Below are 22,751 nucleotides of genomic sequence, written 5' to 3' on the forward strand. Positions count from 1 at the left end.
GTCCTCCAAGCCTTTGTTTCCCTCCTTCAGCGTGTTAAAGAGTCACCTCAAGGATTTTTTTTTTTAATTACATGTGTTTGTTTATTTCGTGTGCACGCCTGTGGGTATGTGCAGCACGGCCAGAGGATGGCATTTGGGAGTCAGCTCTCTTTTTCTACCATGGGGTTCCTGGCCCTCAAACTCAGGTTGTTAGGTCTGGCAGCAAGAGCCTTCACCCATTGAGCCATCTCACCAGCCTACCTGAGGGTTCATTAAGTCACCCATTTGGAATCTGTCGCTGATTCTGATGCCATGCACGGGGTAAGAGCCATGATTTTCCATCCTTAACCAAATCTCAGAAGATTCCGATGCTGTCCGTCTGTGGACCACAGAACTCCACGGTATTCCACGTGTGCTTCCAGGCACCTGAGGCAGGAGGGAGGGTTAAAGGCTAGAGCAGGGAGAGGGAGGGATGGAGCAATCTGTGTCCTCAGGTGTCACAGCAGAGGGAGGACACTTGTTCTTAGACCTGGCAGGGAATGTGGGAAGGCCTGTGGGCCCCAGCCAGACGCCTGGGTAATCTCCATGTTACAGCGGCCAACATGGCTTGGGAGCTCCAAATTCTAATAATCCAATTCTGAGACTAAGCCCTTGGCTCTGTGCCCCACAGTCCTACAGTTCTCCTACTGGCTTAGCTCTGCCCAGAGACTCCAGATGAGGACATTTCAGAAAGGTAATGGCTTGAAGGGCAATATGAAGAGAAAGGGCCTCAGTAGACAGCTCCTCAGCAGGCGGGGGAGCCCTCCAGAAATCAGCCAAGGAGAGCGTGGAGCACACAGTAGGCTAGGGCAACTCCATACCTAGTGTGTGGCCTCTTTAAACCATAAACACAGCAGCTGTGAAAAGGGAGTTGAGAAAAGTCGGGTCCGCTGAAAGGACTAAGTACATAGGCAGGGGTAGGTTTCCTCTGAAGCCTGGGGTTCCTCCCTTACACTTTAGCTCCTCCCTTGCACCTTAGCTCCGCCCTTGTACTTTAGCCCCGCCCTTGCATCTTAGCTCCGCCCTCGCACTTTAGCTCCTCCCACCCACCAGGTTATTTTAGGGCTTAGAATTCCATGACTTCTAGAACCAAGATGCATTTCCCTAGGCAAGGGCCCCTTCTGCTACCCAGAGCATTCCTCTAATAGCCCTCCTGGGGCAGCTCCAAGTGTTACCTTAGAGCTGGGCCTAGTGGCACAAGCCTATAATCACAGCAATCAGGAAATGGAGAAGGGAGTATTGTGAGTTGGAGGGCAGCCCAAACTGTATAATCACATACCCAGCACGCACGCACGCAGGTACACACGCACGTGCACCACCACTACCACCACCACCACCACCACCACACATGCTCACAATCTCTAAATAGGTAAATAAAATGCAATTTCAAAATTAAACGAAAACTGCTAGGGTGTGTCTCAGCGGTTAGGGAGCACTTCCTTAATATTCATAGAGGTCACAGGTCCGTGAATTGCTTGCCACCCCCAGTTCTTTGAAACAAAACAAAAAAGGGGGGGGGGAGTGTGAAAGCTCAGCTTGCAAAGGCACTTGCCACAGAGCCGGTGACCCGAGTTTAATCCCGAGGAAAGAGCTGACTCTTGAAGTTGTTCTCTAACCCCCGCCCCCAATGTGTGTGATGGCACCCCTGCCTGTCTCAACACTCTTTAAAACCAACAAAAAACAAAACTATAAATAAAGCGCACATGCTAAAAACATAATAAAGATGTAGGAGCTGGAGAGAGGGCTTAGCAATTAAGAGTTGGTCCTCTCAGGCTGGAGGGATGGCTCAGTGGTTAAGAGCACCGACTGCTCTTCCAAGAGGTCCTGAGTTCAAATCCCAGCAACCACTTGTAATGGGATCTGATGCCCTCTTCTGGTGTGTGCCTTCTTGCCTCACTGGGATTTCCTGTTGAGGAAAAAGCATGGGAAAGACAGTCATGAAACTCACTTTTTTTTTTTTTTTTTTGGTTCTTTTTTTCGGAGCTGGGGACCGAACTCAGGGCCTTGCGCTTGCTAGGCAAGCGCTCTACCACCGAGCTAAATCCCCAACCCCGAAACTCACTTTTAAAGTTTTTTTTAAGAGATATATTTATTTTATGCATATGAGTACACTCTTCAGACGCACCAGAAAGGGACATCGGATCCCATTACAGATGCTTGTGAGCCACCATATGATTGCTAGGATCTGGACTCAGGACCCCTGGGAGAGCAGTCAGCGTTCTTAACCTCTGAGCCATCATCTCCCCAGCCCTATTTATTATTTTTTAAAAAGGTTTTATTTTATGCATAAGAGGCTTTGCCTGCACGTGCGCATATATGTGTAGCACATGCATGCGTGGTAACGTCAGAGGCCAGAAGAGGGTGTTGGATCCCCTGGGGCTGGAGTTATAGAGGGTTGTGAGCCACCATGTGAATGCTGGGAAGCAAACACAAAGACCTTGCAAGAGCAGGAAGCGCTCTTAACCACTCTCTGCAGCCCCCATTTTTAAACTTTTTAAATTGTGTGTGTGTGCGTGCAGGTGCGTGGGGGTGAGGTGAGGGTGTAGGTGGGTGTCAGTGGATGTTGTGAGTGCAGTGCCCACAGGGCCCAGAAGAGGGCGTCAGATCCCCCGGAGCTGGAGTTAAAAACAGTCGGTTGGGAGTTATCTGTCCTGGGTGCTGAGGACCAAACAAAACTCAGGAGTGGGGCAAAAGCAGCAAGAGCTCTTCACGGCTGACCCGTCTCTCCAGTCCCAGTGGAACCGTACAGGAACCTCCGGTTGACAGTGACAAACTCATCATCTTCGCTCAAATCTGGGTTCTGGCTCAAATATCTGGAAGTAGTTCCCCTATGCCTCAGAGTCCTGCAAGGGGCCCCTGATCCTCTCGTGCCTGGCAGGCTCAGATTGCAGACCCACACTGTCCCTGCACTTTTTGAGGAGGTGTCTGTCACCTGCTCCTGCTTTCAGCCCATTATCATTTGCAGAGGGAGGACAGGGTTCTGAGTTTGGGTTGGAATAGAAAACAGCTCCCCACAGGATACAACACCTTGTCCTGCCTGGCAGGGCTTCTTCTGGAAGTGGTGGGAATCGGGGGCGGGGCCAGGGCAATAGGAAGTAGCTCAGTGCGTGCTGTAGCCCATTCTGTATTCTCTTTCCCTGCCTCCTGTTTCCATCACATGGTGAGGTAGCTTGTCAGCACCGTGTTCCCTAAACTATGATGGTTTCCCAAAATTTGTGGGGCTAAGCAACCATAACCAACCCCTGAAAGCATGAGTCAAACTGAACCTCTTCTCCTTGGAGTTACCGGTACGCCTTTCTTTAGCCTCTTTCTTGATTATTAGCAATACCCCTGAACAGATGACTCCACAGTTAACAGCACTTACTGCTCTTATACAGGGCCTGGGTTGCCTATCCAGCACTCACGTGAGGGTTCACGATGGTCTGTAACCCCAGTTTTAGAGGATCCAACACCCTCTTCTGACTTCTGGAGGCACCAGGCCTGCATAATGCACCTACGCTTATGCACACGGAAGGGGGGAGGGAGGGAGGGCTACTAGGAAGGTAGAGGCAGGCAGATCTCTGTGAGTTCAAGGCCAGCCAGGACTGTATCGTGGGATCCTGTCTCAAAAAAGGAAAGTGCCCACACATGGTGCTTAGAGAGTGTGGCCCAAATCCTTTTTTTTTTTTTTTTTTTTTTTTTTTGGTTCTTTTTTTTTTTTTCTGGGGACCCAACCCAGGGCCTTGATTTCCTCTACCACTGAGCTTCCCCAACCCCGGCCCAAATCCTTTAAAGTTCTTTCTGCCTGCCATTTCCTTTGAGTTAGGCTTAAAGGTCTCCTCCCTCTTGCCTTGGAAGGACTGAAGCCCACAGCATAGCTTTAACCTTCCCTAATGGGAGTGTCCTGTGGCACTCCATGAAGGGACTGGTGACAGCAAACTCCTGTCATCTCAGCTTGTAGGAGGCTGTGAGACAGGAGGTCACAGATTCCAGGCCAGCCTGGGCTGCAGGCAAGACTCTGCCTCCAAATACAAAACAAAGCAAACGGGATTGCCCTTTGTGCTGCAAACGGGATTGCCCTCTGTGCTGGGTATTCTGACCCGGCTTGGTAGGTTGACGTGCCCTGTGTAGCATTCACAAAGCCCTGGCTTCCGTTCCCAGCATCTGGAAACTAAGCATGGTGGAGCATGTTTGCAACTCCAGAGGTAGAAGCAGGAGTTCAAAGACATCCTCAGCTGCAGAACAAAAAAAAAAACAACAAAAAAAAAAACCAGTTGTCAGGCGTTTGTGGTGGGGTTAAAGATAATTAACGGCTCAGGTGAAGAATAACAGACAGAGTGGGAAACCTCTTGCCCACGGCCAGGCTGCTGCTAGGGCTTTCTGTCCCCTGGTGACACTGGCCTATCAGCTTCTTCTGCGGGGAAGCAGAGGCCAGCCGGCCCAGCCGCCTTTCTGCTGATGGTGAAGACCCACTCAGTTTCTCTCTGACTGAAGGTCGAGGTGCCATGGGCAGGTTCTCTGCTTCTCTGGGTGGCTCTGATCCCTCTGCAGTGTGGCTTCAAGAGGCCCAAGGTGAAGAAACTTGGCTTTGAGAGCAGACCACCCATCTTTGCATCACAGGACTCTGAGGAGGCGGCAAAGTGGCCCCCACCCACCTTGTGTTTTTTCCTCTCGAGCCTTTACTGTGAGCTTATCCTTCAGGGGGAAATTATCCCACTATCTTAAAATAGACCACGCTTAATTAATAGCATGCTTTGTTCTTAGGATTCTTATCTCTACCGGAAGACACGCCTCCTTTCATGTTTGTGGGTCAAGGTGAAGTTGCCTCTGGGGGCTCACGAACAGCTGCTTTCATTTCTCACTTTTGAACTCTGGTTCCTGTTGGCTTTTCCCTCCCTGGGGCAGAAGGGTTTTTCCCAACTTGTTACCCTGGGGTGTTCACGGGGGGCTTTTCTACTATTCGATTGCCAGCACGAGGTTGTAATTATTTCTTCTTGTATGATTAATAGCTACTGTGTACTAAATACCATCTATGAGCCAGGCCCTCTGCTAAGGGTTTCTGAAAGTTCTAATGGCATCTATCAGATGAGGAAGCTGGGGCTCCGAGGGGAGAAAGGACTCCCCAAGTTCCACATAGCTCTAAAAAGTGGAAGCAGGCTTTGAATCTAAGTCTCTGTGCCCCCACACCCCAAACACTTAAGACTTATTTATTGACACTTAGCCCGTGGTCACACGATGCTCTTGGACTGGCAAGGCAGCCTAGCAGGTAGAGACCAGCTGCTGTCCTCAGCAACAGACAGCTACATCCTGAGTTTGAGGCTGGCCTGGCTTCGTCTTAAAATAAAAAGAAGAGGCAGTAGGACAGCTTAGGGTGTGCAGGCATTTGCTACCAAGCCTGACAGTTGATGATGAAATTCACCGACTCCTGAATGTTTTCCTCTGACCTCCGCACCCAAGCTGTGGCATGTACCTAGGTGCCTCCCCCACACCCCCTGTTTACAAAAGACTTTTTGAAAAGGATTTTTTATTCTCTTCCCTTAATGTGTGTGTGTGCGCATGTGTGTGCATGTATCTTTTATATCTCACAGTCTTATGATATGTATACAATTATTCTTTTTCAGAGAGGGGGAAACTGAGGCACCGAGAGGCAAATTCCTTACCCAGGTAACATAAGAGACACCTGGTAGAGCTGTTAATTTGCATCAAATATGGCCTCATAAGCAGCCAAGCTCACAGCGTAAGTGGGTTTGAAGCTGAAAGTTGTTGTGTGGTTTTACACATATTACTTAACCTTCAACTTTTTAAGTTTCTCATCCATAAAACGGGGGACATTTCCTGTTTTTCAGTTTCCGGGGTGGTTGTGAGATTCAGATGTGTGGGAACAAATGGCTGTAGAGAACCTGCTGTCAGGACCCGTCCTGGCTACGGTCCTAATATTGGCTTTGGATGGGTGTGTGATCTTTTTCAAGTTCCCTTCCGTGTTTGCCTGCATTTTTCCATGAGAAGCATATTTTTTAGCTCGGCCAAGGTAGCACGGACCTGTTATTTTAGCTACTCTGAAGGCTGCAGCAGGGAGATCAGGAATTTGAGGCCAGCCTAGACAATTTAGCAAGAGAATAATTGTTTTGACTCAAAGAAAATAACTGAAGTCTGGGGATACACCTCAGGGGTAGAAGCCTAGCGCGCGTGAACACACACACACACACACACACACACACACACACACACACACACACACACACACACACACACACACACACACACGATGCTGAGCTCAACCCTAGTTTCCCAAAAGAGCGGTGCAGGGCTAGGGGGATGGTTTCAGTTCCGTTTCAGGTCAGCAAAGGCTCAAAGATCTAAAAGAAAGGAACAGAACCCAGCTTGGGCTCAGCCCCAAATTGTAGCTCCCGTCACTTTGTCAAGGTCACCTGTCCTGAGAGAGTGCTGAGGATTTAAAGAAAACATTGACCTGGGCCTTGGCAATCCCAAAGCAGGGCTTTAATACACGTATGTCTATGTGTCACCGACACGTAATGAAGGTCGGAAGACCGCGGGACCCATGCTTAGCAGCCACGTGGGCGCTGGGAGCAATTCTCCGCCAGAGCAGCTAGCGCTGTCAACCGCTGAGCCACCTCTCCAGCCGCCTGTTTAATTCTGAGACAGGGGCGCACTCTTGTAGCCCAAGCTGGCCTTTAAAACTCCTGGTAATCCTCCTGCTTCAACCTCCCGAGTACGAGCTCTGAGAATACAGGAATGTGTCACCTGGTGTCACCGTGCCCAGAGTTTTTATTTTCTATGTTCCTTTTTTTAATAAAAGAACCTCAAAAATCAAATTTAACCGGGCTTCCTATGTTTCGTCGGCATAATCTGACAACCTTTGTCGTACGGACAAGGATAAGTACATATGGAACAAATGATTTCATTTCCCCCGCTTGGCTGTGTCCGAAAAATGGGAGCTTGGGGCAGATACCCAAGGGCATGGACGCTAATGTAGAAGAGCGCCGGGAGAAATGCCAAAGGAGGGATCTCGGGTCGCGCCAGTCTCAGGTAGTCCCGGCACCAGGGGGAGGAGGAAGCCTTAGCTTCACTCAGGTTCTCAAGCCCGCCAGAGACCGTCGCCATGGAGACGTAGGCATCCTGGAGCCCCCTCCCCTAACGGCCACGCGTTTCCGCTGCGTTGGAGCATTCTGATTGGACGACCTCCCGGACGCTACCACACACCACGCGCCTGCCAAGGGGTGAGGGCGGGACCTTACCCTCGTGGGACTCGCGTTCTGCCACCTGTACAAATGGCATCCCAGGGAGAGACTGGCTCCTATGATCCACACGGGGACAAGCCACTGTTTCCCCTGCTAGAGCCTGTGCTCTTGCTTTCTGAGGGAAAATGGAGGGGGGGAATGGATAAGGCAGCAACGCCCCCTTCGGAGCTGACTGGGTCCCAAGATCTAGAGCACCGGAAGTGCTGGCGACGTGTCAGTGCGCCCTTCTCTAAATCTTCCCCACGCAGGCCACCTTTCCTAGTCTGATGTGGGATTCCGGGGCGGCCTGGGCGCTGCACCGGCCACTTCCGCATGGAACCGCCGCTTCAACCGAACTCCCTCCCTCTGCGCGCGCTCCTTCTCGTGCCCGGTGGTTGGGCCGGAGCCTGGGCTCGGCCACGCCCCTTTCCGAACACCATAGCCAATAGGAAGATCGCTCTAGGCAGGGTGGTGGGTAATTCATGAGGGCCGCGCCCTGATTGGCCGAAGCGTCCAGGCTGAGGGCTGGGCGGAGGGGTAGGTTGTTCCTGAGGTGGGAGGCGGCACCCGAGGCTGAGGAGGAGGCCCGAGAGCGACATGTCCCGGGTTGCTGAGGCAGAACGGTCCGTGGCGCTGTTTTACTGAGTCGGGGGCGGCCTGGCGGCCGGCCGAGAACGAGGGTCGGCAGGGGCTGCCCCCGCAGTGGTGGCCGCCATGCTGAAGCCCCGGGCAGCCGAGGGAGCCGCTGTGGCGCTTCTCCGGCTGCTGCTGCTGCTGCTGCTGTTGCCACCGGAGCTCCGGGATCGGGGGCTCGGCGTGGCCGGCGCCGCTGGGGCCGGACTGCCCGAGAGCGTCATTTGGGCAGTGAACGCGGGCGGCGAGGCGCATGTGGACGTGCACGGGATCCACTTCCGCAAGGACCCTCTGGAAGGCCGGGTGGGCCGAGGTGAGAGCCCCTCGGCCGAGCCTTGGGATCCGCGGCCTGGGAGCAGGGCGCCGCCGCGGGCCTCGAGCCCCTTCCTCTCGACCGCGAGACCACATCCTTGGAACGAAGTTTCTCTCTGCAGGTCTCCCAGGGACCCGGCCAGAGCCCAGGGCCTAGCTCCGGCTCGAAGCTGCCACCGAGATCCCATCGAGGCATAGAGTTGGCGAGAAGTTATATTTAGATCTTTCTCATCCTGGCGTTTTTCTCAGCCCCTCATCCCACCCAAGCTGGGAATGTAAAGGCCAGGGGTGGCCTTTTGCCTGGAGCCTGGAGGCCTCGCAGGTTGTAGGTCACCGATTCCCACTGCTCTACCATCGCGACGATTTCCAGTAGATTCTTGCCCACCCATAAATCACCCGCTTCCCGGGCCCCTTTCTCCGGGAGTGGGGCTTGATTCTTAGCCAGAAGAGCAGAGGATCTTCGAAGGGGATAGTCCGGGAAAGTTTGGCGGTGGCACCCACCCCTACCTTCCTTTGGAATTTGTATGCTTAAAAGTAAAAGCCACCCGTCGGGTGTCGGTATATTGAAACTCCATCCTGCCCATGAGGTCAACCTATGTAAGGTTTGAGTATTCCAATGACCCCCTCCCCACGCCCCCGGGTGATCCAAGAAGTATGATTCCAGTTTAGGGGGGAAAGTGGTTTTTACAGTTTACAGTGGCCAAATGAAAATCCCAAGGGGCAGATGGTTAAAAAACAGGTCCCTGGGGTCCATCTCTAGACCCAGTCAACAAACTTTTCTCTTTCACTTAACTGGCTGGGTTCTGCCCCAGGCGCTTCTGTTAGAGGTTACCCACAATCCATTCTTTGGAGAAAACTACTCTAGGTTCTTCCACAGGTAGGATTGAAAGACAGGTTTAGAAGGAAATTCGGGGATTGAAGAGCTGGCTTGGCAGTTAAGAGTGACAGAACGTTCTTCCAGAGGACCCAAACACTAAGGCTGTCTATAACTGCATTTCCCAGGGATCCAGTGTGCTCTCTGACCTCCATAGTCACCAGGCACACATGTGCACACACAGAATATATGCAGGCCGAACGCTATACACATAAAACTTTAAAAAGTTAAAGAAAAGATATTCCTTATTTCATGTTCTGGGAGATTGATGCTGTATACTGGATGCCGAGGCCGCCTAGTTGGCCATATGCCTTTCTAGACAACAGGTCTTCTTTTCAGTGTCTGTATGTGGCTCTTTTAGCTTTACTGAAGGATTTGACTTCGTTTCTGTGTCCTGATAGTTCTGTTGTGTGTGTATTATCTGGATGTGGTGGCAGACACCTATAATCTCAGCACTTGGGAGGCAGAGGCAGGCAGGTCCCTCCCTGATTGTTGAAGGCCAGTCTGGTTTACATAGGGAGCTCCAGGTCAGCCAGAATTCCAGGGCTACAATGTGAGAGTTTGTTTCACACAAGAAACCAGAATTGTTTGCTTTTTTACATGTAAGGGCCTTGGTGCATGGGGCTGTTTTCTGCAGTTCTGTGTCCTGGAATTCATTTAGACCTGGCATGTAGGTCCCCTGGCATGTAGGTCCCAGGAACCTGGTTTCCGCTGAGTCAGGGCTCCAGATCAGGCAGCCAAAGCCAGACTTTGTAACAGCAGGGTCATTACTGCCTCTGTTGCTGGTGCTCCTCTTTCCTCATGATTGTGGGCAGAGAGGAAGGAGCTCCTGAGGAAACCAGACAGTTGGTGGACTTTGCCTCTTGAGATATGGTGGTGAGAGCAGTTGCAGCTGGTTTCTTCATTCAGATACCCAGCTTTACACTAGCTCCATTGTGCTACTGTTGGGTCCCCAGTACAGAAGACCGAAGACTGCCATCTTTAGTCCTGGTTCCGCTCTTACTCAGAAACCCTGCTTTTAAGTTGTTGGTACAGGTGATTTAGTTTTGATGTGCTCGGTAGCCAGCCAGGCTCTCGTGTCCTTGGATTGTAGTTCCCTGGAGGCCAGAACATGTGCGTGCGTGCGTGCGTGTATGTGTGTCCCCTACCAGACTCTTCATAGTGTAATCCCAGGTGTGTGTGTGTGTGTGTGTGTGTGTCCTACCAGACTCCTCATAGTGTAATCCCAGTTTGGACACTAGCATTTGGGGTGATGCAGAAATGAAGGTCCCCTGCCCCAGACTGTCTGCTTGTTTGGGTGTGGCTGGCACTAAGGCATAGAGAGAAAGAAGAGTGGGGGACACTACTGTGGCTTGGGCTAGTGTGTATTAGAACTTACAGTTTCCTAAGAGCAGTGCAGTGCTTCCTGGCATCAGGTCTGGGCCCCAGATAAGCTTATGCTTCCCCTTAGCCATCAGCTTTCTAGTTTTTTCTGTGCTGAGGAGTTGGCCTTGCCAAGGGAAGAGCAGCTGCTCACACGCCTTTCCCTCTCCGGATCAGGGTGTGCCCCTTATTTGGAGACCCTTGTCTCATGTAGCTATTTATGCTGATTGGGAGCTCTGGGCCTCGTGCCTTCCCACATGGCTGTAACACTGTCGCAGCGTGCTGAGGAAAGTTCGTTTTCTGTTGAGTGAGTTCAGAGATTTGTTGCCAGCTTAGTCCAGATAAGGGTTTGGCCTGATTTTGAACTTGCATTCTTAGTTCAGCATTCTCGTAACTGAGTGGCCTGGGGTACCCAGTGGCTTATGCTCCTAATGGCACTTGATAAATGTTTATTGGCTTTCTCTTCTGCCCTGGGATGGCTAGTGTTCACAGGGTGGAACAGGCATTTATACCGCGTGCTTCAGTTCAGCAGATGGGAGTACTACTGTAGACAGTGCTGCCGCATGGTGTGCGTGGGGGGGAGGGGGAAGCTTTGGTGTTGGTTTGTCTTGAGACAAGGTTTTAGTTTGCCCAGGTTAGTCCCAAACTTAACCATGTAGCCTTAGGATAACCTTGAACTCTTGATTATTCTGCGTTTACCTCCCAAGTGCTGGGATCACAGGCTTGTATCAGGCCTGGCTCTCCAGATTCTTGATTTGGTTGCCCGTGATGACTAGATCCTGCTATTGAGTATTTTATAATACATACAGGTCACAGAGTTCTTGGCTTGGTTTAGGGGACACTCTTTCCTTTCTTAAGGAGATCCATCCCCTCTAGAATTTATGGCTCGAGGACCTTGCTTACTGCCCTGAGCCTTGTCTTCCTTCCCGACAGTCACACTGTCGCATGTTAGGTGCCTCTCACAGGTCTGCTGGCCAGAGGAGGGTAAAATGCTGCTACTGTCCTTTCTTTCTTCGCTGCTTGGTGACCTTTTACATGAAATCAAAAAGTAGGTCAGAATGGGTGTCCAGAGGGAGAAATATCTGGAGACCTGAGCCGGTCAGGTGACTTACTGTTTAACCCTAAAGTGGACCCTTTTGGGGGCTGCCTTTTGGCTAAGGAAGGATTTAGCCTTGAGGAGGTAAGAGCTCGGTGGAGTGTGAGGCAGAAGGGAGGTGGGAGAGTCATGGTTTGCTGATGGCCAGAGGTTTGTGTAGAGTTCTGTTGCTATTCCGTTACTAGTGGGAACATTTCTTGATGTTTACAGTTAGAGGGTTCAGGTCATAGGTTCCTTGCCTCTATCATTCCTCATAAATGATCAGAAATTAACCTTTCTTGAAAAAGAAATGATTGAGAAAAAGAATCTAGTGTCAGGGGGGCTAGAGGAAGCAATTCATTTATTTGTTTTTAAACAAGGTCTCATCCTGGTCCAGATTGGCCTTGAATTTGTGGCACCCTCCTGAGTCTGGGGTCATAAGTGTACTTGGTACTTTATGGTGGGTGCTTCCCACATGTTCCTGCTGGATGCAGATTTTCCTTTCATCTGTAGCTTTCTAATTCATTTCATTACCTCCTTTTAATGTTTTCATATTTATTTATTAAGACAAGAACTCTCTGTGTAGCCCTGCTTGCCTGAGACTAGCTCTGTAGACCTGCCTGACCTGCAGCTCATGGCGCTCTGTCTGCCTTGCCTCCTGTGCTAGGCTTGCTACCCTGTTTTCTAAACTCCCAGAGCAGAGGTGTTCTCTTTACTGCTTATTGTGTGTCTGCCCAGCGGGCATTTCTGCCTGTTTATCTTCTGTCTGTCCCCACGTGGGACCATCTGCTAAGATTCTTCCAGGTGTCTCTCGCCTCTGCAGTTCTGTGGGGTGGTGATAACCCCATACTGTAGTTGAGGAAATGGACCGAAAAGAAACAACTAGTTCAGCATCGATAGGAGCTGGTAGGGTCAGGGTTCAAATCCAGGCCTGTCTTATTCTGAGGCTGGGTTGGGTTTTCCAGAGCCTGGCTGCCCTCAGAGCAGATAGAACATAGGCCTTTTGGCCTCCTTCCTTTCTGGTTAACTGAGCAGTGTTGTGCCAGCTTTAGCAGCGTGCCGACTGTACACGCAGTCTATGTGAAAGGAGCTTGTTTAGCTGTCAGTGTATAAAGGCTAATGAGGGAAGAAAAACCCTGGTTTTGCTACTCTGTCTCTTGGGACTTCATGGCAGATCTCTTAGGACAGCCACTTGGGCTTAAAGGGAAACCAGTTAAACCTAATCCCAACTGTGTAAGTCTTGCTCACTTGGCAGTTTTCTAAGCTGTGGAACCGAGACTGCTACAGACAGCACTGCTGCTGGCTTCTCAAGTTTTCCATTAGGGGTGAGGGGGGTCCACACAGGAACAACATTTTCTGTGTATCAGTAAACGAAATCTAGCTAGCGTTCCAGATTTGCAGGAGTCCCAGCCCTCCTGGGAGAAGGAAACTCTTGGCACCCAGTTGGAAGAGAAGTAGCCAGTTGGGAAGGAGCTGGGGCGTGTTAGCTCACATCCTTTGTAAGCATAAGCCATGCGTGCGTCTTGATTTCCTGAGGAGACACAGGGAGAAGAGTCTGAGGACAAAACTACAGCAAGTTTCCTGTCCCGTTGTCTCCTGTGTGCATCTGATCACAAGGCTAATGGCACTCACAGGAACTGTTAACACGTGTGTTTATTTTTTTGAGGGCTTGACCTTAGTCATTGTGACTATGAGTTCATCTTTCACCTTTTGTCGGGTCCTTTTCCTTTGAAATGATGGTGACCTGGAGGATAGCACTATAGCATTATGTTCTAGGTAGTGACTCAGATAAGCTCAGACACCGTCAGGGTGGTGTGGTCATGGCTGGTCTGCCCATCTGTCAAAGAATCAAGTGTCCGGTGTCTTCAGGTGGAAGGCGGACTTAAAATCTTCAGTTCCTGCAGAGAAAAGGCACACTCCTGAAGTAGTCTGGGGGGAGATTTTATTGGATGTTGGTAAGCTTCACTGTGTGTGTATTTGAGAAGCACCCGATTGTTCCTGTCAGGATGCATGAGTATTCTTCTCTTGGGACTGGAGGGTGGTATGTCTTTGGAAAGATTCTAGTTTAGTTTGTTTTGTTTGTGGGGGGGCACATTTACAACTTGTTACCGAGAGGACTGGGGCTGTAGAGGATTCCTTTACCCTTGTCAGCCCTAGAAACGGGGAGGCGGCTCTGGAGACCAGCAAGTGTCTCGAGGCAGACTTCTGTGCAGGGTTCTGCGCTCCTTGTCACGCTGGCCCTGCCGATGTACAGTGCTTTAGTCCAAGTGGCTACTGTGCAGAGCCTGGGTAGAACATTTCTCCTGTTGCTTAACCGAGGCAGTGGTGAGGAGGGCAGCGGAGGTGAGTTCTCAGTCTGGCATGTGAGGTAGCTGCATCGGGAGGAAGTTGCAGGACTCCTTCCTCTCCTTTAGGAGCCTGTTTATCTTTGCCAACTTAGGAACCTTTTGAATAAAAATTTAGAAAAACAGCAGCAGCAGCAAGTACAGCTCGTTATTATATGAAGTGAGTAATGTAGTAAACGTAAAAGTGAGAGTGGCTTCCCTGACAGATAATCCAGGTTGGTTTAGACTGAGAAAATTCCTTTGAACCGATTAGAGTTGCTGGTTGTTCAGTGGTCTCTGGAGGTTTTCCCCGAGACTCTCCTTGAAGAACTCTGCAGCATCTCGTTCCCTTCATGTCAAGAACGAGACTCACTTGTTTCCACCCTTTTCCCAGCATGCCTGGGAACTACATGTAAGGTTCTGTTGAAGTGATTGCTGTTTGGTTTCTTTGATGTTTCTCCTCCGTGTCAGCAGCTATCTGATTCTTGTCTTTGTGTGAACTCTCTCTGGAACCAGATGCAGAGAGCGTGGCCCTTCACTGAGAGTTATCAGAGTGCTGCCCTGGAAATGCTCTGGCGGTCCTCGCTACTCCTTGTCTTGCCTCTGACGTGCTTCTCCTTGTGTTCTCCTTAGCCTCAGACTATGGCATGAAACTGCCAATCCTGCGCTCCACCCCAGAGGACCAGATCCTCTATCAGACAGAGCGGTACAATGAAGAGACTTTTGGCTACGAAGTACCTGTCAAGGAGGAGGGGGACTATGTACTGGTGTTGAAGTTTGCTGAGGTTTACTTCGCACAGTCTCAGCAGAAGGTGAGGGTGCTCAGGTTCCTTCCTACCTGACCAGTGGCACACCGCTGTTTTCGAACAGTTCAGTCCTCTGAGGCCAGAGTAGAAACCTGTGGGCCTCCTCATAAGGGAAGAACTGTGAGCTCCAAGGGAAAATCGGATCCTCCCACCTAGAGAAGCTGAGTTCCCTTGCCCATCGGCTCTACCAGTCTTGGGGTTGGTAACAAAACTGGAACTTTTAGGAACCTTCTGCTCACTTCCTTCCTTGATTCTCAGCAGCTTATCCCCCAATTGTTTTCCCTGGTGCTCTCCTGTCTCCCCTGTAAGGCCAGCATGGAAAACCTTGACAGTAAAGGGTTGTGACTTTGTTGGCTCTGGTGAAGAACTACAGCCACCTTGGAGTATATCCAGAGCCATAACTTAAGCTATGAAGCCCAAGCAGGTACATAGTGTCTAACTTCTTGACAGGATTTGAAGCTGGTGGTGTTAACATTTGTCTTTTCTTTTAATCCTGGAAGGTATTTGATGTCCGATTAAATGGCCATGTTGTGGTGAAAGACTTAGACATCTTTGACCGTGTTGGCCACAGCACGGCTCATGATGAAATCATCCCCATGAGCATCAGAAAGGGGAAGCTGAGTGTCCAGGGGGAGGTGTCTACCTTCACCGGGAAGCTCTACATCGAGTTCGTCAAGGTAACAGTCACTGTGCCTCTCGCTGGAGGGAGGTGGAGGTGTTTGCTGCCCCGTGGCCTGACTGTGCGTTTCTCTCTCCTAGGGGTACTATGACAATCCCAAAGTCTGTGCGCTCTACATAATGGCTGGGACAGTAGACGGTAAGTCAGGATTTTACTTCTGCTTCTTGACTAGCGCTGAAGGATATGGTTGATGAGTGCTTGAGGTAATTTGGCTGGTCATTATTTTGGAAATATTTAAAACCAAATTATGGGGAACTCAGAGTCAGATGAATAGGGACAAAGTTTCACATGGTGCTGGCCACAAAGGGTTAAAGTCAGGTCTATTCATCCTGCCTGTTTAATCAACAGTTGGTCTTTGACAACATTTGTTTTTCCTCGCCTTGAGATAGAGTCTCTCTAGTCCTGGCTGTCCTGGAACTCAATGTGTAGACCAAGCTGTTGTTCTTGACTCAGTTTTCCTAGTGTTGGGAGTAAAGGTGTGACCCCACACCCTGCCTCTGTGACAGATTGTAAACCGCACTATGAGTTGGGATTAGTGATGGCTCCTTTCGGAGTCCCCACCATTATTTTACTTGGTTAGAATCACCTGCGGACTGGCAAGAGGGCTCATTGGGAAGTCACCCACTGCTAAGACCGGTGACCTAAATATGTTCCCTAGGACCCACATGCTAGACAGAGAGAACTGACCCCACAACTTGTACACACACACACACACACACACACACACACACACACACGTTCTAGAATTATCTGAAATATGTCTGTTTCATTTGTGGTTTGGGCTCTAGTCCTTTGGAGAAAAAGACAAACATAAGAGTCCCTGTGGCTTGGTTGGTGTTGCTACAGTACACCAAGGTAACGCTCATTGTCAATGTCTCCTTGGATCACTCTTGGTAGAGTTCTTTCTCAGGGTTTAATTACTCTGCCTGCCGACCGGCCTTCCAGCTGATTTTTGCAGGGAGAGCTTGATCTTACTGGGTTTTGTCCTCTGTCTTTTCTCTGTGCTATTTCCTGTCTTATCATAGCCTTAATTTTTTTAGACTTATTTTATGTGTATTTTATCGGTGTGCATGTGCTTGGCATGTACTTGTGCAACTGTGTTAGTGTGTATGTTGTGTATGTATCACATGTGTAGTGTTTTCAGAGCTCTGAAGAGAAACTAGAACTTCGGTTATGTTATGGTGGCCATGAGCAACCATGTGGGTGCTGGGAACTGAACCTAGGTCATCTGCAAAAATAGCCAGTGCTCTCCAGCATGGAGCCATCCCGTTAGCCCTGGTCCTTGTGCTGATACCTTCCTTCCCTGCTCAGTGCTGATCCGTATCTTCTAGGAAGGTAATACTTTACACAGGCTCTGCTTGGGTTCCACAGGAGTCAGGGCAGAGGCGTGGTGAGGCTGAGCCTCGTAGATCAGCCCTTCAGTGTCTGTGTCAAAAGGAATATGGACATAGAGAAGGACGAGGAAGACTTTGAAATAAGTTTTAATTGTCAGATCACTGTCCCTGCCTATTGTGGCCTCTTGGAGTTTTGAAGAAGTAAGGCAGGAAGGGGCAGTAACCTTCCCATGAGGAAGGCCCTGCACTACTGTCTTAGTAAACTGACGTGTGACCACTGCTCCTGTGCTCTGCTGTTGAGGTTGAGACTTTCTCCCTTCCTATGGGCCCTGGCTAGATCCCAGGGCTCTCCAGTGTGGTTCATTCACTGCTCTGAATGGTCTCATGGAAACGCTCTGGGTCTTAGTGTACTTACAGGGTATTTTCTTTCGTTTTTATTAGATGTACCAAAGCTGCAGCCTCATCCAGGATTGGAGAAGAAAGAAGAGGAGGAGGAGGAGGAAGAATATGATGAGGGGTCTAATCTCAAAAGACAGACCAACAAGAACAGGGTGCAGTCAGGCCCCCGCACACCTAACCCCTACGCCTCGGACAACAGCAGCCTCATGTTTCCTATTCTGGTGGCCTTCGGAGTGTTCATTCCAACCCTCTTCTGCCTCTGCCGCTTGTGAGAACAAATGACCATCCTCAGCAGGGTGGATGGGAGGGGAAAGAAACCAGCCATGTTGGTTTCTGTATTCTTCACAGTGTTTTGCAAAAGAGAAACCAAGTCAAACAGCACACACTCACACATACACATCCACAGCACACAGACACACACACACACACACACACACACACACACACACACACACACACACACACACACGAAAAGAGATAAGAGAAGCAGTGTGAGTGGGGTCAACCCACCAACATTGGTCGCAGAGCTGCTCAGTCCTACTCTGCCTAGCTGGCCCCCCAGCGCTCTTTTTCCTATGGGGCACTTAGGTGAGTGGATCCTTTGTCTCCAAGGATCCTCACTATATACCTAGTAGAGAGGACTCTGAACTCGGAGCAGTCACAGCTCCTGGTTTTTTAGGTTAGACATTAACAAACAGCAGGAAAATGTCACCTAGCCTGGAAAGACCTCAGTGGGAGTTGGGTGTGTTCTGAGTTTATGTCCAAATGTGGTTTCAGAATTCATGGTATTCCAAGTATGTGCGTGGAGGTAAGGACAGGAAAAAGCAAAGGATTGGGAAAGAGTCAGTGTGTCCTTCCTGGGAAGCCGTCCTGGGTTGATCTGTGGATGGCTCCACCTCACGCCCCTTCATTGTCATCTCATCTTGGTGTGGCCAGTTAGAGGTCTGGTGCCCAGGACGACTAGTGTGTGTCGATCCTCAGATCACCCTCAGCTCGTTACTCAACAAATGGTTTTGATTTCAGTGCCTGTTGAGGATTTGATTTCTTCTCGATTTTTCTCTTACTCTGGTTCATCTGAAATTTCTCACTTCTCAACCATAGAGCTAAGTCATTGTCAAAACTGGGCAGGAGATAGGACATTGGCGTTCTCTCTGCTGGGGTGTCTGACCCTCCACCACCTCACTTGTTGGTACCTCCCTCCCTGAGTTCCTGAGCCAGCAGCTCTCACTGGCCCTCCGTAGGGTCGTGTTGCCAGGGGACAGGGATGCTTTCCAGCCTGCAGCAACAGAACACTTGACCTTAAAAGTCTCTTCTGGTCTTTGGATTAGAAAAGGCTTATGTTAGCAACCTCAGAGACTTGAGCCCTGCTAAGTGACTGACCACTGTTTAGAATGTCCAGAATCTAATGTCCATCTGTCCCCGTGTCCTCTGTCCTCTTTCAGCTAGTTTAGGCTTATGCCTAGAGTCACCCCAAAGAACTGAGACTGGCTGCACCAGCCCAGCTGTTTTCCTCATTGATCAGAACAGTACGCTCTGCTGCCCTCTCCTCCCCGTCCAGTAGCAGTTAAGTTCCATCCAAGTACGATGGGACTGAAAGACTCCTCGTCGGCCGTAGTTCTGGAGGCTCTGAATGTCTAACTTTAGCATCAAAGTGTCTGTCTCAAATTCCCAGTAAACACCTCTGTAGGAGATGAAGTTTCCGTGTCCCCCATCTTTCTTTTGGTCACCTTCATCTGTCTGTCAGTTAGACACAGTGAGGGACAACCCAGCTGCCATGGAAGGGGTTTTCTAGGTCAGAAGCAGCGGGGTTTGCTCAGCTTGAGTTGGAGCGGTGTCAGTCTCAGGCCAGGCCCGTATTTCTGAATGTGTTTAAATTTTAGGTCTGCCTTATCAGACATTTGAGCTGTGTGACGGGGTAGCTCTTGGGCCATGTCTTGACTTTGGCTTCTAATGGTGACTCCAGGCCAGCACTCAGTCATTTGAGAACTGTCGTCTATTTTCTCTGTGACTCAGGCTAGCCCTAGGGTACTGAGTTGGCAGTGCACGGCTGTGGCCTAAAGTTGATGTCAGGAGCACTTCCTGGAGGGCTTGCAAAGGTCCTGCTTCTACAGGATGAGGTACTACCGGTCCTGGGGACGACCTGCCTCGGGCAGCAGATGTCCTGACTAATGGGGCGGCTGCCAGTGGCTGTGGGTCTTGGTCCATCACTATTTACAAACCTATGGGCCGCTGTCAGCACATTAAAGGAGAAGAGGGAGAACAGCTGCCTCTCGTTGCCTTGTTTGCCTGGGTCTCTGGGGAGGGAGGGGTCCTGCTTTCTCACCCCAACCCATCCCTTTGGTGACTCAGAGTCGCAGAAGGAAACCCTGACTCCTGGGGCCATTTCCTAATGGTACTGTAAGCCAAGCAGCTCGGTTTCTGCCTCTGTTTCCAAGCCCACCCCTTCCCAGAGGGATAGGGACAGGGTCGACTGCTTTCCTCCAGTTGTGTCTAAACGGAAGGAACATCTTTCTGTAGCTGACAAAACTAAAAGGGAAGCCACGAAACAGAAGGAAAGGAGTGTGGCGGGGCTAGGGTAGATTCCCTAAGCCAAGCCCGCCCAGCTACCAAGAGCTGCTTCTCGTTGAACTTGAAAGCTTTTCCCTTCCTCCAAGATGATGTAGGTACGGGAGGTTTGGGCTAAAGGGGTTGGGTGGGGCAGGCTTTATTTTTATTTTCGTATTGTGTGTGTCAAGAATGACTCCATTGTTCATGTTGCTTTTTGCACTGTTTGTTCCCTTCTGTGTTTTGAGCTAGAACAAGGAGTTTGCCTGGGATTGGGAGCTGTGAGTGGTGCCAGTCGGGGAGTGGGCTGGAGAGGCCCAGGGGTTCTGTTTTGAGCTATCCTCTGGCCCGGGGTGTAGAGAGAAGGACAAGATAGCAGAGGGTGGCTCTGTGAATGTTTTGGGAGGAGCAAGCGAGGACAACTGGGTTGAGTCTGCAGGTTCAGTGTGGATGAGGTCAGTCAGGGGCCAGCTGGCCTCTGCCTGCTTGCTTTAGGTCTTATTCAAACTATCTTAAGTATTGTGCCAAGAAATGGTTTGTGGGACTCATGTCCCCTAAACCATTAAATCTGTTGTTTGGAAAGTCTGCAGTCCTGAGGAGGAGCTGCTCACTAGGCACCCACAGATTGGCAGTTTAGAAGGCAGCCCTCAAGGGCCCATCGTGTGAGAGGCACTGCCTGTTGACTAAGTATGTGACCTTTTTTTCCTGCTCCTGCTGAGTAGGAGATCCCAGGGTCACGTGAACCTCAGTGAGATGGGTAGGGTTGAGCTGTGTTTGACTCCTGCGTTGTGTGGCTGGGAGCAGTTTTAGAATTGTGGTTTGACTTTTTAATTTTGAGAAGCTTCTGTTTTAAGGAATTTCTCCTTCTTGTCTCATTCCCGCCTCTGCTGGGAAGGCCTGGCCTGGTCTAGAGTCTTAGCTAAGGATCTGAGAAAACAGCCGCAGTATTTCCTTCTCTTAGCACTCAGAGCCCTCTTCTTAGAAACTGGCTCACCTTTCGGAGTCCAGGGAGGAGTCAGTAGGGAGTCAGTGGGTTCTCTCTCCTCCCTGGGAACTGGGGAAGGACCCGCCCCGGTCAGCACAGTGCCTTTTCCTCTCCTGCTCTGAGTCAGGTGGGCGTCCCCTCTAGATTCAGGTCTGGGCAGGGGTCCGATAGTCCCTGCTGTGGGCTGTTTCCCTTTCTCTCCCCCTCCTTGCTGGCCTACTCCAACATAATTCAAGTGTCTTCTTGCCTTGGGGAACCTTAATGGAATTGTGGCCACCACATGTGACACTTCTCTGTGACTCTATAAAGACCTAGGAGAGCATGTGAGCATTTTCAAATGAGAGACCTAACAGATGCTCCTGCTGTGGCCTCTGAAGAAGGTGATTCTCAGGTGAGACTGAGAGGATACACAGACAGACTGCAGACACCCAGGATCTGCTCAGAGATGGCAGCAGAGTTCAGCCTCTCCTCTAGGGAAGATGGAATTAGGGATCAAAGAGTGCTAAGAAAATTGCAAAGAAGCCTTACTGCTCACACCAGAGAGCTCAGGGCAGCTTTATCCTCCAGGTGGAACTAAAACTATGTTAGATTTCTCCAACACAGGAGAGGAGCAAGGGCTAGATTTCCTAATGATGGTAGCCGACTAGCGTGGTGCTGTGGTGAGTTGCCAGGGAGGGCCAGTTCCTTTGTATGTGTATGGCTTGCTGGCCGGCCGATGTGTCTTTCCTGGGCTGCTTTTGCCTCCTTTGCTCTACGTGGCCAGATCATCGTGATAAGAGCAGACTTGGGGACTGGTTGGCTTGGCAGGAAAAGAACAGAACGCATCTCTTGGGATGGGCTTCTCTCGGGAGTGTAAAACCAAGGGGCCGGGAACAGTAGTGCCTGTGGAAGCTGGCAGAGAAGCTTGGCGCGCTCACATCCAGCAGTCTTGTGTGATGGGAGCACACAGCATCGGGAAGAGCAGAACTCCATCCTCACCTCTATTTTGAGCTTAGTGCTTTATTTCAGTCTGAGGGAAACAACAACAAACTGGAGTGTGTTTCCCGTCCTTTCAAAGGACAACTGTCAGGAAGCCTCAACGGTGCCAGGTGGGAGGGGAGACTTGGCAAGGAGAGATGTCATGGCAGAACTAGGAAAAGAGGCATTCTTAGCTCTTCTCTTTCCTGTGTGCCATGACCCAGGGAATGAAAAGAAATTTGACCCTGGATTAGTTCCTTCGTTGGAGTTACGGAACGTTAACTTTTCTCAAAGTTCCCCCAGGATCGGATGGCTGTCCATTCTCAGCTAAGGGTAGCCTCTTCAACCACTGTTGGCCCAGCCTGGCTTGTCCCTCAGTATGAACTTGGCTGCTTTGTGTGGAATCCAGTTCTGGAGAGCAGGCGTCAAGTCCTTAGCCTTTGTAGTGCTTTATTCTTTCCATCTCTCCCTGCGAGGCCAGCCTGACTCGGCCACGCCACGCCATGCATCTACAGCAGCGTGGCAAGGTGTAGTGAGGGACCTTGAACCTGGCTGGCCAGGGAAGCAGCAGGGGTAGGTAGAGCTGTCGCTCCTTCTGGGCTGTCTCCATCAGTCTCTATCCCTTCCATGCCCCACCCACTCCCACCAAAAAGTAAGAAGTCAGGATGTTTTCACTGTCCATTGCTTTGTGTTTTAATAAACAATTTGCAGTGATGCTGTGTGGAGATTGAATTTAACTCACAAAGAGTGATGGTAAGCTGGCTGCAGTAGCACACACTGGTCATCCCGACTCTTGGGAGGATCGGGAATTGAAGACCACATTCAGTTAAGTACTCCGTTAGATTGTCAGTCTGGACTCCACCCCCACCACTAAAGACCAGTGAGATGGCTCAGCGGCCACCAGGACTGATGACCAGAACCTGATCCGCAGTGTGGAGGGAGAGAACTGACACATGCTGTGGTCCCCTCCCCCAAACACACAATAATAATAGAAGGTAAAGGTAATGAATGTGGGAGAAGGGAGGGCTAGTGTGGGGCCAGCAAGACAGCTCAGCAAGTAAGGTCCTTGCTACCGAGCCTAAGGCTTGACTTAGACCCTAGAGCACACATGGGAAGAGAGAGCCGGTATCCCACAGGTTGTCATCTGACCTCCAGACACAAACTGGTCCACACTTCCAAATCCTCATCTGACCACTTGAGCCGGCACTCCAGGAGAAATCAAGTTCGCGTGT

At 50.4% G+C, this 22,751-nt stretch overlaps 1 protein-coding gene across 2 annotated transcripts; it reads left to right on the forward strand.

Annotated features, from left to right (window-relative positions):
* The first annotated feature begins 7,774 nt into the window (after positions 1-7,774).
* Positions 7,775-19,293, forward strand: Mlec (malectin). 2 transcript variants are annotated; one of them, XM_032886413.1, is made up of 5 exons: positions 7,778-8,181; positions 14,449-14,627; positions 15,122-15,298; positions 15,381-15,438; positions 17,076-19,293. In XM_032886413.1, the coding sequence occupies exons 1-5, from the start codon at positions 7,950-7,952 to the stop codon at positions 17,303-17,305; spliced, it is 876 nt and encodes a 291-aa protein (XP_032742304.1). In that variant the 5' UTR covers positions 7,778-7,949; the 3' UTR covers positions 17,306-19,293. The 2 variants fall into 2 exon arrangements, with proteins under 2 accessions (XP_032742305.1, XP_032742304.1); XM_032886414.1 differs by lacking the exons at positions 15,122-15,298; positions 15,381-15,438 and having other exon boundaries at positions 7,775-8,181.
* Positions 19,294-22,751: the final 3,458 nt, after the last annotated feature.

Source organism: Rattus rattus, chromosome 16 (assembly GCF_011064425.1).
Source record: "Rattus rattus isolate New Zealand chromosome 16, Rrattus_CSIRO_v1, whole genome shotgun sequence".
In the NCBI taxonomy this organism is placed as follows: domain Eukaryota; kingdom Metazoa; phylum Chordata; class Mammalia; order Rodentia; family Muridae; genus Rattus; species Rattus rattus.

Bases quoted from the DNA above. Each gene is read 5' to 3' on its own strand.
- Mlec (XM_032886413.1), top strand. From the start codon at position 7,950: ATGCTGAAGCCCCGGGCAGCCGAGGGAGCCGCTGTGGCGCTTCTCCGG. The intron at 14,628-15,121 runs GTGAGGGTGCTC...TAATCCTGGAAG, and splicing joins TCGCACAGTCTCAGCAGAAG to GTATTTGATGTCCGATTAAA. The intron at 15,299-15,380 runs GTAACAGTCACT...TCTCTCTCCTAG, and splicing joins TCTACATCGAGTTCGTCAAG to GGGTACTATGACAATCCCAA.